Here is a 17244-nt window from a genome sequence, read left to right as displayed (position 1 = left end):
GTGCTTGTGCTAAGAAAGGGAAAAATTTTAAAATTAACGTAATACGATTGTCAATGTAACCTTTTGTAAGTAGTGCCTGGAGAATTCAGAGTGTGGAGAAACTGTAGAGAAAGCATGTGTATTAACTTGTGGATTTTTCTGTGAGTATTTGGTGGCAGCGTCACAAAGTTGCTTCTGGAAGACTGCATTAGCTGCGGAGCTCAGCTCAGAGCAAAATGAGGTGAATGGGAGGGGAGATGATGACGTGACTCTCCCACCCGCCTTAACTGTCAATCTCCCCACAAAGACAGTTTCTCAGAATTTGCATAAGCACAGCCCTTCACCAGTAATTTTAACTTAGTTACAAAGTGATCAAAACTCTCGTTTATATCCTGCGCCCTCTCATTAAACTTGTATCCCGCATTAGCCATGGGCATGACAAATGGCAGAGGCAGCCTGTCTATGAACTTAATTTAAACTTTAGGTTTACACCGTGCTTTGTTTCCGAAGTAGCTGCACTCATGAATATGGTTCTATGTGTGACTCGCTCGCTTCTTATTGTTTCGCTGCCTTCTCAATTGTATAATGCATGTTTTCTTCAGCGCTTTTTGGAGCTCTTCCTTGTTTTCTACGTATTGCGTTGACAGTCAGTTCACGTGATTACGTGGGAGGCGTGATGATGTCACACGAAACCCCGCCCCCCACGGCCATTGAACTCAACTCCATTACATTATATGGAGAAAAATAGGTTCCAGTTATGACCATTACGCGTTGAATTTCGAAATGAAACCTGCCCAACTTTTTTAAGTAAGCTGTAAGGAATGAACCTGCCAAATTTCAGTCTTCCACCCACACGGGAAGTTGGAGAATTAGTGATGAGTCAGTGAGTGAGTGAGTGAGTCAGTGAGGGCTTTGCCTTTTATTAGTATAGATTCAATCATTTTCCTCAATAAATAAATGACTATACTGTACTGTATAATATTTTTGTCTCATTTGTTTAACTGGTTTCTCTTTATCTACTTTTAGGATTTGAGTGAAAATCTGATGATGTTTTAGGGTAGAAATATAGAAAATTCTAAAGGGTTCACAAACTTTCAAGCACAACTGTAAAATCAACATGAACTCTTCTGATCTGAACCGATATGACACAAAGTGGATTGGGTGTGAATGGCTGGTCTACACTTCCTAATCTCATACAAGTCTTTGAATTACAGAGAAATCAGAGTAATACTCGTTGATGTATTACTAAAAAAAACTTGAAAACAATTTCAAATAATTAGTAATTGACTTTATTTCATCTTGCCAATTCATTAAAGTGCTAACTGCCATAGTCATTCAAATCATTTTCCATATATAATAATCAAAACTCGAAAAGACAACTTATAAACACTGCCAAAATCCAATGTAAAGCAAAAGATGGCACTATTATTTAATTGCAATGATCTTACTTGTGCATAAGCATTTGTGCATATTTATGCAAATATGTTTCTAAAATACTATGTAACTTGATCAGATCAACTGTTTATTTACTATTTACAAATAAAACTGTGCCATCATTGGTATACTATTTCACTGGGTGGTGGGTTGTACACTTGTTGTGACATATTGGTAGAAAGACAAGTTTGGTTCTGGATAATCAATATGGCTTACTCTGTTAAATACAGTCAATTTAACTTCTACTATCTGAAAGCACCCTGGTGGTCAGGGTGTCCCCAAATTTATTTCTTTACAATTCTGAAGTATTTGGTATTTTGGTAGCAAAACATACCACGTAAGTCAACTTTTTTTCTGGGTGATCTTCACCAATTACAGTAAATGTATCCTTTCCAAGACCCTTATTGCCTCTGTCTGTCTTAACCACTCAGTCACATATTTCTAATATTTGCCTAAGTTATTGTTGGAATAAATATGGTACTTTATTTGCCTGCTAATTAAGAAAATAAATTAATCATTTTCCTTAATATCACCTACTTCCAAAATCATACTTCACATACTGTAAGCTCTCATCATGATTTTTCTTATGTCTTCAAAAGGATACTGGGAAACACTATCACCACAAGCTTCCATTAGAGCACCAAGTCCAAACACTGAGTTGCTACGCACTTCATCATCTTCATCTCGTACCCCAGCTACCATGACAGGAAGTAGCCTCTGAGCAAAGTGTGAGGAAACAGTCCCAGAGGCGCCTCCTGCTTTAGCAGCTTCTCCCAGAGCTGCCAATGTTTCAGCAATTGTGCCAATAGAAAATGAGCGGTCAGCCACTGAGGAAGATTTCTGCAACGTAAAACATCCAGAAATAGCTTCTTTATTAAGTACATCAAGATAATGATCCTTTTCCTGCAACTATAAGACCATGCAACAAACTATTGCCTCATTTTCTATGAATTACTTTCACCATGTTAAAAAAGGGATACTCACAGTTTTAGGCAACAGCAGAGGAAGAAATCCTGCAAAGTAGGGTGCAAATGTTTGCACACCACACGCCTTGGCTAAGAGAGGAATGCCTTCTCCAGCATACTCCTGCAGCATTGAGTCAAATTCAGCCTACAATAATGGAAAATACAAATCAAAACCTGGCCACAGCATAAACACCCATTATATGCAGCAAACTGTACTCTTCTGATTCAAGTAGAATGAGAAATATAAAGATAAAAAACATATGCAGACCACAGTAGGAATCTTACCACCTCAGTAAGAACAGCACTGTATACTCTAGCTAACCTTTCAAAAAAAGCTAAAAATGTTTATTTTAACAACTTTAATTGTATTTAATACTGAAGATGTTTGACCATTATTTCAGTTTGAGGAAGACTCGATTAACAGTAAACTGAATTCCTCCAGGTCTAAATCATATACATTTTAAAGAAGTAGCAGCCCTCCTTAAACATTTGCTCAGTGGAGACATCAAAGTGTTACAACAGAGACTGATTCTGAAATTTTGGGCCCAAAGTTAATCTCAAGCTAAAGGCCAGTAGCCATCACCAGTGTAACTAACAGGGCTGGCATTATGGTACAGGGGTTAGCAGTGCTCATCCAATTAGCCGCCCAGCTAATTTAGTTGAGTGCCCGGCTGTCATCTCGCACAGATCTACAGACACAGGCAGATCTAATGATCTGCAGAGATGGCAAGGGACGAGCAGGTGGGTGGGCAAATATTTTAGAAGCAGGATCGCAAGTGGCAAGGGGGGAGGCGTGGGACGGGATTTTGCCGATAACTCGATGCTAAAACTAATAAGCGGGGACAAGGCGGAGCGGAGTTCACAAGCAAAGAGCATGGGGAGGTGGGCTTTTGAGAGGGGGATGTACATGGTAGTAGCAGGGGCGGAGCAGCTTAATACAGTAGCAAGAAGTATGGAGAGGTGGGCGGGCGAGAGGAGGACTGATAAAATAAAAAAAGACTAGTGGAACCAGCCTGTCAGATATCAGAAAAAGGGCATCAGGTTAGTGACGGCTCTGTTCTCAGTGTCAGTGCAGTCTGTGTAATGCTGCTAAGCGTACAGCTGCTCTCTTCTTGTTCAGTACATAGCAAACACATATATATAGAAAATGTACAGTTGTTTAAGCATTAGGTGTGTTCCGTGTCCAAAAATCCTTTTAGCGCTCACTATGGTTCCTGTTAAAGTGACTCCCTCTGCGATTTTTATATTTGCTTATACTAAGGTTTTGTTAAAGTGACCCCATCTGCTGTTCTTATATTTTGCTCAGTTTCTTAATAAGAAGCCAATTCTTGCTGTTAATTAAAGCTGTTATTGAATATCATGACTTGTTGCTGCTCTCATTCTGCCATAGCAGACTGTTGATTTTTTGTTTTTTGTAAGACTACCGTCAAGATGTTTGAGTTGACCTGAGTTGACCAACAAATTGACCAACAAATTCAAGCCCTTCACCTTTCTTTATTTTCAGGTGGTCTTGTGGTGGCTTGTTTTGTGTCTCGTTATTGTAAGGGGCCTGAGTCACGTCAATTAAAACTAAGGCAAAACAAGTTAATCAGCTCAATAATTAAGAAGATGTTTAGAATGAAAACATGCATCCACTGTGGCCCACCAGGACCGGAGTTGGTCTAGACTCCATTCTTACAAAACATAGTACTGAAGTATTTGTCAATGACTTAGTTACTTCACGTATAGATTATTGTAATGCCATTCCATCTTGCATCCCCAAAAAACATATCCATCGTCAACAACTCACACAAAACTCCTCTGCTAGAATAAATAATTACATGTTCTATGTCCACTGAACATATTGCACCTATACTTTCCCAGCTTCATTGGGTTCCTGTCTGCTACCTAATACAAAACAAAGAACTGCTTTTAACATTTAAAGCTCTCCAGTCTTGTTCCTCCTTATCTCAATGATCTCCTACAGACCTGCACTCACTTCCTCTTGCTCCCTCAGATCCTCATCTGCAGCTCTACTTTCTGTACCGCATATTAAACTCTGTTCTGTGGGAGCTAGAGCATTCTCACATAGTGCTCCTATTCGTCAACTCTGGAATTGTCATCCCTCTCACATCAATTAACTGGATTCAATAACACAACCCTCAAAACGTATCTTTTCAAACTGGCATACCAACTGTGATCTTACTATTGCTAAGCCAGTTATTTTCTTTTTACGTTTGCTACTACTTTTAATCTTATTGTTGTATGATTTACCTTTTATTTAATTTTATTTTTATACTTTTTTGTTGTTTAATTACTTTGTAAGGTGACCTTGAGTGCTTAGAAAGGCACCTATTAAATAAAATGTATTATTATTATTATTGCTATATTGCTGCCATTTACTTGCTGTTATTAATGTTTAAAAGTTCTAGTATACAGTATCCTTAAATCAGGTACCTTTGGAGTTAACAATACGGTTAAGTACACTGGACTTTGATTTTTAAATTAGGTGTTTCATCACAATAATTGGTGTTAGTAATATGAGAGAGATAGGGCTAAAATCTGTGATGAAAATAGAACATCACAAACAACATTTTGGATATTAAGAAGCTCCAATGTTAAAATATGAAAGTAGTAGGCAAGAATGGACAGTTGCATCTAAAATGATCAGAAGTCAATCATACAAAGACTTCAGTCCAAAACAGATTTTACTAAAAATGGCAACGACATCAGAGCTCGTTTCCAAATTTAGCCAAACTAGTTCATATGGGGCTGGTGATCCCAGTGAGCACAGCTGAATGTGAAAGGGGGTTTTCTCCCCTTAAAAGGATCAAGACACGTTTGAGAAATCGCATGAATCAAAGCACACTAAATGATCTCATGCTGATCTCCTTGGAGGGCCCAGATCCTGGGGACTTTGATTATGGGGAAAGCTGCAGACAACTGGGTCTCTATGAAGAAAAGAAGAAGAAATATTTAACTGAAGACACCTTCTGCATATGCAAGCTGGCTTTGAGTAATATTTTTTAATTTTTCTTCACTAGGTTTCCCATACTTTTTTCATTGTTCACTTTTCTTCCCGAAAATACTTGTGCCTCTTGGTTTATGTCATAACAATTGTTATGTAAAAATTTTGTTAGGGTAGCAGGATCCTGAACAGTAAATACAAGCTATTATAGGTGATTGGACTGGAACCTGAATACAGCGGCATGCAAAGGTTTGGGTACCCATGCTTAAAATGTTTGTTACTGTGAATAGTTAAGTGAGCAGAAGATGAACTGATCATCAAAAGGCATAAAGTTAAAGATTACACATTTCTTTTCAGCATTTTTGATGTATTATTTTTTGATTTATACAATTGTACAGTGAAAAAAGGAAAGGAATACCATGCAAGCGTTTGGGCAGTCCAAGATATTTGAGATCTCATATGACTTTTACCACAGTCACAGACCTTAACTAGCTTGTTTGGGCTATGACTTGTTCTCAGTCATCATTTGGAAGTCCCAGATGATGTAAATTGCAAAACTGTATACATTTTCTGACTCTTCAAACCCTGTCCCAACAACAAGGAGCCATGGGCTCCTTTAAGCAGCTGCCTAGCACTCTGAAAAATAAAACAATTCAAGCTCACAAAGCAGGAGAAGGCTAAAAGAAGACAGCAAAGCATTTTCAAGTAGCTGTTTCCTCAGTTTGTAATGTTATTAAGAAATGGCAGTTAATAGCATAGTGGAGGTCAAGTTGACGTGTGGAAGACCAAGAAAACTTTCTGAAAGAACTGCATGTGGGGTTGCTAGAAAGGCAAATAAAAACCACTGTTTGACTGCAAAAAACATTCATGAAGATTTAGCATACTCTGGAGTGGTGGTGCACTATTCTACAGTGCAGCAACATCTGAACAAATATGACCTTCACAGTAAAGTCAACAGAATAAAACCTTTCCTGCATCCTACCCACAAAATTCAGCGCCTGAGTTTTGCAAATAAACATCTAAACAAGCCTGATGCATTTTGCAAACAAGTCCTGTGGACCGTTGAAGTCAAAATAAAACTTTTCAGCCACAATGTACAAAGGTATGTTTGGGGGAAAAAAGGTGCTGAATTCCAAGAACAGAACATCTCTGCAACTGTTAAGCATGGGGATGGTGTGATCAAGCTTTGGGTTTGTGTTGAAGTCCAGTGACACGGGGAACATGTCATTGGAAAGGGAAGAATGGATTCAAATAAATACCAGCAAATTCTGGAAGCAAACATCACAGCATCTCTAAAAAGTTGAAGTTAAAAAGAGGATGGGTCCTACAACAACAAGATAATGATCTGAAACATACCTCAAAATCTGCAATGTAACACCTGAAAAGGTGGAAGCTGTCAGTTTTGCCATGGCCCTCACAGTCCCATGACCTAAACATCATTGAAAATCTGCGGCTAGATATCAAATGAGCAGTGCATGGAAGACGGCCCAAGAATCTTGCAGAAGTAGAAGCCTTTTTGGAAGGACAAATGGGTGAAAATACACCAAGTAAAAACTGAAAGACTGTTAGCTGGCTACAGAAAGTGTTTATAAGCTGTGATACATGCCAAAGGGGTTGTTACTACATGCTGACCATTGTCAGATGCCCAAACTTTTGCTTTAGACCCTTTTAATTTTTTTAGTATTTTGTACCTATGAATGATGGAAATAAAAATGTAATTATATTCAGGTTTATGCCTTTTGTGATCAGTTTATCTTCTTCTCACTTAACTAATCACAGTAACAGACATTTTAAGCAAGGGTGCCCAAGTGTTTGCATGCCATCGTTTGTTTTCTGCATCTGTTATACATGGTAGACCATACACTTTTGCAAAGATATCTGGCAAAACAGTAGAAACACAGAAGAAATCCATCATAGCCTTAATCAGCTTCTTAATATCCAAAATGTTGTTTGTGATGTTCTATTTTCATCACAGATTTTAGCCCTATCTCCCTCATATTACTAACACCAATTATTGTGATGAAACACCTAATTTAAAAATCAAAGTCCAGTGTACTTAACAGTATTGTTAACTCCAAAGGTACCTGATTTAAGGATACTGTATACTTGAACTTTTAAACATTAATAACAGCAAGTAAATGGCAGCAATATAGTAGTAATAATAATAATAATAATACATTTTATTTAATAGGTGCCTTTCTAAGCACTCAAGGTCACCTTACAAAGTAATTAAACAACAAAAAAAGTATAAAAATAAAATTAAATAAAAGGTAAATCATACAACAATTAGATTAAAAGTAGTAGCAAACGTAAAAAGAAAATAACTGGCTTTAGCAATAGTAAGTAAGATCACAGTTGGTATGCCAGTTTGAAAAGATACGTTTTGAGGGTTGTGTTATTGAATCCAGTTAATCGATGTGAGAGGGATGACAATTCCAGAGTTGACGAGTAGGAGCACTATGTGAGAATGCTCTAGCTCCCACAGAACAGAGTTTAATATGCGGTACAGAAACTAGAGCTGCAGATGAGGATCTGAGGGAGCAAGAGGAAGTGAGTGCAAGTCTGTAGGAGATCATTGAGATAAGGAGGAGCAAGATTGGAGAGCTTTAAATGTTAAAAGCAGTTCTTTGTTTTGTATTAGGTAGCAGACAGGAACCCAATGAAGCTGGGAAAGTATAGGTGCAATATGTTCAGTGGACATAGAACAGGTAATTATTTATTCTAGCAGAGGAGTTTTGTGTGAGTTGTAGACGATGGATATGTTTTTTAGGGATGCAAGATGGAATGGCATTACAATAATCTATACGTGAAGTAACTAAGTCATTGACAAATACTTCAGTACTATGTTTTGTAAGAATGGAGTCTAGACCAACTCCGGTCCTGGAGGGTCACAGTGGCTGCATGTTTTCATTCTAAACATCTTCTTAATTATTGAGCTGATTAACTTGTTTTGCCTTAGTTTTAATTGATGTGACTCGGGCCTCTTACAATAATGAGACACAAAACAAGCCACCACAAGACCACCTGAAAATAAAGAAAGGTGAAGGGCTTGAATTTGTTGGTTAACTCAGGTCACCAAAACATCTTGACCCATCCCAACTGCCTGCCTATATAAGCCTGTCCGTCGCTCCGGTCTCTACATTCCCTTCCTTGCTTCCTTGCCACGGGATTCACGTTTCTCTGCTGATAACTACAGTCTTTTTATTTAATCCACGGCTTCTCTGCGGTTTTATTGTTCATTTATTATGATTATAGTTATTGTGTAGGTATTTTAGACTTACTTTACATTGTTCAGGTACCCATTTCCTTTATCGCTCCAACCATACCCCTATTAACATGTCTATCGAGGTGATCACCATCGATCAAAGAACTGTCACTTACCGAGTGGTTTTCATGCACGGAGATGGCACCTGCCTTTTCCATTCTCTTTGTTAAATATTGCACGGCCATATCAGGCTCACTCTTGATATCCGGAGGAACATTGTGTCTTATGTATTGAATGACTGGGACAGGTTCAAGGTGTGAACTGATAAAAGTACAGGAGATAATTATACTACACAGGAGCACTAGAAGAGTGGAATGCTTAAGCACTTCACCTATGGTTCTGCATGTGAGTTGATGGCTGCCGCTGAATTGTTCGGTTGTCGCTTTCAAGTGTACCAAAATAGCCAAATATTTTACACGTTTGGACAACCGCCAATGCCTCTTAAACATCTTAGATTCACAGGTGACGATTTCAGTAGTGGACACTTTGATATTTATGAATGTTTAAACTCTCAAAAGCTGGATGTGAAGTTATCGATGAAACCGGTTGTATGCTTACAACGCTTGACAGATGCCGAATGTCACTTCAACAAAACAAGTCCTGCAAATACCGTCGTAATTGAAACAAACCATGAAACTCAAACCGATTATGACAGCAGCAATCCAACCTGTGAGATTTGAAACAAGATTACTGTTCACATGGCCAACTGTACGCTGCATGCTCAAGAGTAAGCTCAGCGCACAGCTTGGTCATATTACAACCGGAGTGCCGAAATGACAATGTGGTATACAAAGAGATCCTTAACAAATAATTATTGGTATATTTTCCCTCAGTTTAAAAAGGTTTCATTTTCTTCTTAATAAGAAATTTAAGGAAGTACTTCGCCGCTGCGAACTCCCTACTTTCCAAGGCATCTAATGTCTGTTTCTATTGATGGCACACTTGTAAAACCTGTTCCTGTTGTCAGAAATCTTGGTGTTTTGTTTGATTCATCCCTTAATTTTGAGCTACATATTAGACCTCTGTCCAAAATTTCATTCTATCATCTCTGTTACATTGCTCGCCACCTTTAATGATGCTCAGACTCTGGTTCATTGTTTCATAATGTCTCATATTGATCAGCCTCTCTGCAAAATATATACAGAAGCTACAGTACATTAATAATAATAATAATATTTCAGGACTCCGCAGCCAGAGTCCTCACCCAAACAAAGCATTCTGCTCATATCTCCCTTGTTCTCTCTCAAATTCACTGGTTACCGGTTGCATCAAGGATTAAATTCAAGATTCTGCTTCTCACCTTCAAAGCCCTACATAACCTTGCCCCTCTCTATCTCATTCACCTCCTAGCTTCATACACTCCTTGTCGCTCTCTCAGGTTCTCAAGCAGTAATCTCCTTAGTGTCCCAAGCACCAGACTCTCCAACCTGGGAGGCAAGTCCTTCAGTGTTATGGCCGCTTAACTCTGGAACTGCCTTCCTCAGTCTCTCAGAGATTGCTCCTCTTTCTTGATCTTTTTTTTTTCCCCGTTTTCTAGGGACAACTTAGGATCGATGGTGCACTTAACCTGCATGTCTTTGGACTGTGGGAGGAAACTGGAGCACCTGGAGGAAACCCACGCAGACACGGGGAGAATATGCAAACTACACGGAGGGAGGACCCGGGAAGCAAACCCGGGTCTCCTAACTGCGAGTCAGCAGCGCTACCCACTGCGCCACCATGCCGCCCCCTCGACCTTTAAATCTCAATTCAAAACTTTTCTCTTTGACATGCTTTTGTCTTCTGTGTGATCTCTTTTTTTCCCCCTCCCCCTCTATATGTAAAGCGACCTTGGATTTATGAAAGGTGCTTTATAAATGCAACTTATTATTATTATTATTATTATTATTATTATCTGAAAATGTAAAAAAAATCAGTTTCAATTGGAATGAGTTACTTATATAGTTCTATAGTCAAAATGAAAATTGCTCAAAGGGTTTTGTGTTTTCTTTTATTTCCCCTAGACTGCTCACTCTGTGTGCCCCACCTCACATTATAACTTAATCGACCTACAAAGAATTAACTTCACATAAGCAGCAGTAATCAAGCAGCTTAAAAATTTGTCCACTGTCAGAAAACATTGTGTAATTAAAAAATGTATCAAAACAATTTTCTTTAAGTGAAGTATTATGAAACTACATAACGAGAAAAACAAAGTTGCAGAACAGAAGTTAAGCAAGAAAGCCCTCTCCTACAAGGTAACATTTTCCTCAATCCCCTATTAACAACAAGACAAAACATGTAGAAAGGTGACACAAATGTGCTGCACGTGCACGCCAGGGGTTGGAGTTGGTAGCTAAACACACAAACCTGCATATCCTGCTGGTAAAGCAGTTTGGATATGCAAATTTGGTTAGAGCACTTCACAATCCTGCTATAAGAGGGAGCCGCACCCTGTAATAAAAGAGAGAGTAAGCAAGCTGAGAGCAGGAGAAACAAAGGAATCAGGGAGATGCAGAACTGTGAATATTAAACGAAAATCTACCTGGGAGCAGGTTAGTGTGCTCAGTTTCTCAAGTACTGACTAAGTTAGCAAGAGTATACAAAATGGTTACTTGTAGGTATAACCTATTGAGGGCCAAGCAACTGACTGTAGCTGTGCTGCACTTTTTTTACTCTGCAGAATTAGTACAATACAATTTTTCTGGATAGTGGTGGTCATACTCTGAGCAAAAACAGATCTCTAGGAAGCTGTATAATTACCACACACAGATAAAGGGAGCATAAGGCATGTCTGAACTGCTCCCTTAGAAGTCAGAATAACAGCAAAGCATTATTTTCTACCAAGATGGAAATTTACATGTGCCAAACTTCTTTAACATTCAGTAAATGGGAGCACATTTCAAACAGTAATGCAACTTAAACTATAAATTTTCAAGAGAGTTATTTGAGCAGTTTGCACTATACACAAAAGCCTTTCTGAAATAAATAAATCAGTACAGTAATTAGTATGGTAAGGTTAGGTAATCAAGGTTTTTTTTTCACCTTACATGGTTGATAAAAATTTATCAGGCACTTAAACTTCCTCTCTCACAGTACCTGGAGCTTACTTAGGTCAGTGGCAGACTAAGATACTTCATGTGTACAGTTTTCATGTATTATCTGCCTTTCTTTGGGCTTCCTATGATATCTTCATTTCTAACTGCAGACCAAACACAAATTATTGATATGACCAGCATCTCAAAATAACTTGTGAACTGCAGGTTAATTATCTGGGCCCCCAGCAATATAGAATTAATTAGGCACACATTACACTTGTTAAACAGATTTTTTAAAAATGTGATTAGTCTATTCAATGTACTTAAAACTTGCCTTAAGCTTAAAGGTAATTTGCTTTGTATAATTAATCAGGCATTTTAACTTTAACTCTCAAATGATGTTTGCATAATTTGTTTCAAGTTTGCCTACTGTTTAATGCATCTGCAGCTGTTATGTTGCCTGATTCTGCTGCTGTCATGAAATTAGGGTCAGAAAAATGCATGTTCATTTTTTTAAATTAATAATTCAATACTTAAAAAATACGTGCAAAAGTCCAAGAATGCAAAAATCCTGTAAGTCTCTAATACTAAAAGCTCTTCAATTACATGCCTACTAATCAATTTTAAGATAAAACATGAACAAATAAAACATACATACATAAATACATATATACATACACATATATACACATATATATACAGTATGTATATGTGTATATGTATATATGTATACATATCTGTATACACACACACACACACATTATATATATAATAGAATTAGATATAGAATATCTACAGTATATACAGTATATATATATATATATATATATATATATATATATATATATATATATACACACAGTTATAGTGAAAACACAAATTATAACTCATTCACTAACTTCTAATGAAAGATAATTCTGTCTGCTAACACTGTGATAAAAGTGTTCACAATTCAAAATGCCAGTCATCCCAATAACTTGTGTTTGATCTGTACAGTATTTGGAAATGAACGCACCATTGGAAACCCAAAGAAATGTAGATAATGCATGAAAACTCCACACAGAAAGTATCTCAGCCTTGCAATGACCGAGGTTCAAAGAACTATAAGGGGAGGCTATTTGAAGTTTTAGGTGCCCGATACATTTTCAGCAACCATTTAAGTTTAAAAAAGCCATTTACTTTTCAGGATGTACATCAGGCAGAACAAACATTCAGTTTTTAAAAATTACATTTGGCTCTTTCACAACCTGGTCCCTGTCGGCAAGGTGTCTACATTTTCTATCCAAAACTCCTGTTTTTATTCCAGATCCCAAAAACTGTGGATATGAGGTTGATTGAAAATCCTAACTTATACCAATACAATTATGCAGTGATGCATGCAAAATTGTGTCCTGTGGTTGACTGGTGTCAAGTCCAGACTTGATTTATGGATTGTGTCTCACCTGGCCCAGAAAACCCAAACTTGAATTAAGTTTAAGCCAGTGGGTATCAAGGGCTCACTGCCACTGCACATTTCATCCCAACCAAGTTCTGTTTCTAACTGAATTCCTATACTGTATTAACTGAGCAAGCTGTTATGCCAAGCTCTATATGTTTTGGGGTCAATAGACAAATAAGAAAACTAACGTCTGCTCATTTTTTATTAGAATGTAACAAGCATTTATAAAATGTTGCATGAACATAATTTAGCATTGTAAATCAATTTTTTTAGATTTTTATTATCATCATTATTATTATTTTAATTCTGCTTTTTCCAAGTATTTTGGTTATTTCAGTCATTAATTAATAATAAGCATGCTGGTGAGTATAACACTGAAGTTGGTTCATACTTTCAGCATTTAGTGTTATTTGCTCTGATATCTCTCGGTTCTTCAATGACTCCAATTATTTGGTTTAGAACTGCAAATCCCAAAGAAAAAATGAACTGAATTAATAAGAAAATGACAACAGAAACTTAAAAATTCAAAGTAGCGGCAAAACACGAATAATACATATTAGTTAAAAATGTAGATCTCACACTGCAACACCTTTCTGAATGTAGAATAAGAGAACAAAAGACAGGTTAGTTAAGGAATTAAATCAAATAAGTTAAAATAACTCACTAACTGAGACAGTGGTCTGGAACTAAAATCTTCAGGCACCACTGCAAAATTACTGGAATGACTGATTTAGACAAAGAGTGAATGAATGACCCCAAATAATACAGAACTGGTACTGAGATCATTGCACAAAAGCATCACATGGAAAAAAAAAAATTAACTCTGTTAGGTGAAGGAGAATACTAATTGCTATACATTTGTATAATGGACGTAGAGGGTTTGGAAAATGATAAGATGTTTATCCTTGTATTATTTGAATATGCTGAATTGAATGATCAGGAGGTCTGTAGTTTTATTTATTTATCATGAAAAGCACCTACTGGAGATGAGGGTTTCCAGTGTTTAATTTTGTACAGTACAGTTCTGTGCAAAAGTCTTGGACCATCCAAAATATATTTTTAAAGTTAGTTTGTCTAAAGTCATGAAAACAAAAAACAGTGATATAATAACAAGCAACCCAATTTGTTGGGGTAATTTCCAGAAACTTACTGATAGTGCATCTTGCAAAAAGGCTAAATCACCTCTACTCGATGTACCTTGGCCATTCCAAAAACTACAACGTGCCTCAAATAAATGAGGCAGTGATTAGTATTCTTAGTATGCTAGTAGTGCAGTTTAAAAAATAAACTGGTAACCACACATACATCAATGCCTCAAGGAGAGATTTAGAACTGGCTGGTAAATTTTAAAAGACATACATTACATACATTAACAGAGCAACTCTCAGCTTGTAATAGCTCAACCAAACCAAACCAGAATTTCAACATGTGCTGTTTAAGCCATCAAAGCATTCTAGTTCAGCAACATAAGTCCAAACACATTGCTAATACTATTAAGACATCCTTGGAACAGAAGTTTGCAAATGGACCACTAACTGTATTAAATTGGCCACCTCAGAGCCCTAGCCTTGAAATAATTGAAATTGTGTGAGATCATTTTACTGGGACAGCAAAAACAACAAATGTCAAAACAAGAGTTATGGCAAATCCTACAAGAAGTTTGGAATAATTAACTATAGAAAAATTAAACCAAAATGTACCAAAACAAACTGATTCAGTTTAAAACATTCTACGGAAGGTCACACAAAATACTGACTTAAACTCAAGATTAGCTTGTGTATTTTTATCAGGTGAATATTTATTTGTGTCTATTCTAATATTATATTGTGCTTTCAACAGTAAAGTAATCACTTACACTGACAAACAGCTATCTTTAAAAATACAGATAATGTTTCTGGGTTGCCGAAGATTTTTGTGCTGTTTATTTTTAAAATTACAAGTTTGGGACATGTGTCAGTGTGCTCAAAGGGACATTTCTAAACATGTCATTACATACAAATTATGGGACTAGATAAGGAATGGTGAAAAAAAATAAACAAGAATGAATGTATACACACATTTTTGGGTTGGCACTACACATCTGTACATTGCTTGCTAGCAGGCTGGTAGCTTCAATAACAAGATTAAAAGAAAATTAATAAGATTGGCAAACCCATAGGCTAGATGGCCTGTTTTAAGGGTAAAAACATTAGAACAACAGTGCCAAGGACACTGGAGTAATGGTTGCTACAAATGGGGCTTTGAAGTTTTATTATGTAAATAAGAAGTTACACAATCTGTAATTTCAAACAGCACTAGCCTTTTACAACATTAGTAATACCTTGGCTATAATTCGAAATCAGTTTGAAGATACTTTGATAGAAAAGTACCAGTTTTAATCAAAAATATATTTCTGGGTAATTCTGAACTTTTGAACACTAGTGTACTTTTCATACTGAAAAATATATTTTTTTAAACAAATAACACGTATATTAATGTTTAAACATGCACACAGGGACATCTATTCTTCATTAAAATATTGCATAACACTCTGCTTTGAGCAAGCAATATGATCAAAAGTCTATATCATGGTGTAATCAAAAATTATGACGGTTTTGGTAGGTACTGATATACTGTATATATATCTATGTATATTCTTCAGACTGAAGCATTTTTTTAAATAATAAATATATTTGTGATTAATTGTGCACAATGAAGAGCCTCTAATGCACTAAAATGTTAGTTAACACTATTACACAACTACAAGTCACTCACTTTTGACACATATTTCACATTCAAGTACACAAAGATATTACCTTTAGAAAAGTAATACACAGGCAGAAAATGACATTTCTCAGTTTCGTTTTTTATGCATGGTCTTGCATGTTATTTCAGTATTTTTCAGCAAGCCTGTAAAATATTTTTTTAATTCCACACAAGAACAGTTTCACCTGGTATATCACTTATACCACTTCGGACAATCAGACCATGTCACTCTCTTCCTGTACACAGCCTACAGACAACCCCTATCATTAAGCAAGTTAAACTTTGACCCCAGAGGCTGAGAGCACCCTGCAGGACTGTTTTGCTTAGACAGACTGGGATGTGTTTAAGGTTGCAGCCACCCCAGAGGACTCTTCTATCAGCATACAGGACTTTGCTGAGTATGTGACTGGGTACATTAGCACCTGTATTGACAACATCGTGCCCACAATACCAGTCAGGAAGTTTCCCAACCAGAATAAACAGTCAGATATGCCACATGCTGCAAAGTATGGACTAAGAAAACCCATCACAACAGCCAAGAGGCAGTACAGAGAGATGCTGGAGGGCTTCTATTCTACTGCTGACTCTGGACGCATGTGGCAGGGCCTACAGCACATCACAGACTACAGGACCACCACCAGCACAATCAGCTCCACAGACAGTGTGCCGGATGATCTCAACACTTTCTACACCCACTTTGAGACATCCAGCAACAGCACAGAGTGGAGGCACACACACACACACACCTGGATCACACAACCACCCTCCGCTCCCCTTCAGGTCAGGTACACAAAGCACTAAGGAAGATCAACCCCCGAAAGGCAGCAGGACCAGACAACATCCCTGGGCGGGCTCTCAAAGCATGTGCCAACGAGCTGCTCCATCTTCACTATACTATACTACACTATACTTCCTTAGAAGGTTGGCGTCCTTCAACATCTGCAATAAGATGCTGCAGATGTTCTACCAGATGGTTGTGGCGAGTGCCCTCTTCTACGCGGGGGTAGCTGGGGAGGTAGCATAAACATGAAGGATGCCTCACACCTGGAGAAACTTGTTAGGAAGGCAGGATCTATTGCAGGAATAAAGCTGGGCACTTCAATTGCACCCTGGTAAACGCTAACATTATTCAAAGTTATTGCCTGTTTTTACATGCATTTTTATTACTCTTTAATTTAATATTGTTTTTTGTATCAGTATACTGCTGCTGGATTATGTGAATTTCCCTTTGGGGTTAATAAAGTATCTATCTATCTATCTGTCATTGTTCCATCCTGCTTTAAGACTACGATCAACGCCCCCCTTGCTAAAAAAAGCCCACCCACCTGCATGAATGATTACAGGCCGGTAGTACTCACTCCAATCATCAAGAAGTGTTTTGAGAGAGTGGTGCTGGCCCACAATCAGAGTAGCATACCGGACACTCTGCACCCCCTGCAGTATGCCTACTGGCC

General features: G+C 37.5%; 1 protein-coding gene across 1 annotated transcript in view; it reads right to left on the bottom strand.

Moving 5' to 3' along the window:
- The window catches only part of ipo4 (importin 4), a 162391-nt gene that overhangs the window by 39873 nt on the left and 105274 nt on the right, over positions 1 to 17244 (bottom strand). Inside the window, exons 25-26 of the mRNA XM_039747609.1 lie at positions 2398 to 2523; positions 2018 to 2253 (exon numbers count right to left, since the gene is read on the bottom strand). Coding sequence (XP_039603543.1) covers positions 2018 to 2253; positions 2398 to 2523 — 362 coding nt within the window. The remainder of the gene's footprint in view (positions 1 to 2017; positions 2254 to 2397; positions 2524 to 17244) is intronic.

Source organism: Polypterus senegalus, chromosome 1 (assembly GCF_016835505.1).
Source record: "Polypterus senegalus isolate Bchr_013 chromosome 1, ASM1683550v1, whole genome shotgun sequence".
NCBI classification, from domain to species: domain Eukaryota; kingdom Metazoa; phylum Chordata; class Cladistia; order Polypteriformes; family Polypteridae; genus Polypterus; species Polypterus senegalus.
The sequence above is the reverse complement of the archived record's forward strand: the minus strand, read 5'-3'. Positions and strand labels throughout refer to the sequence as shown.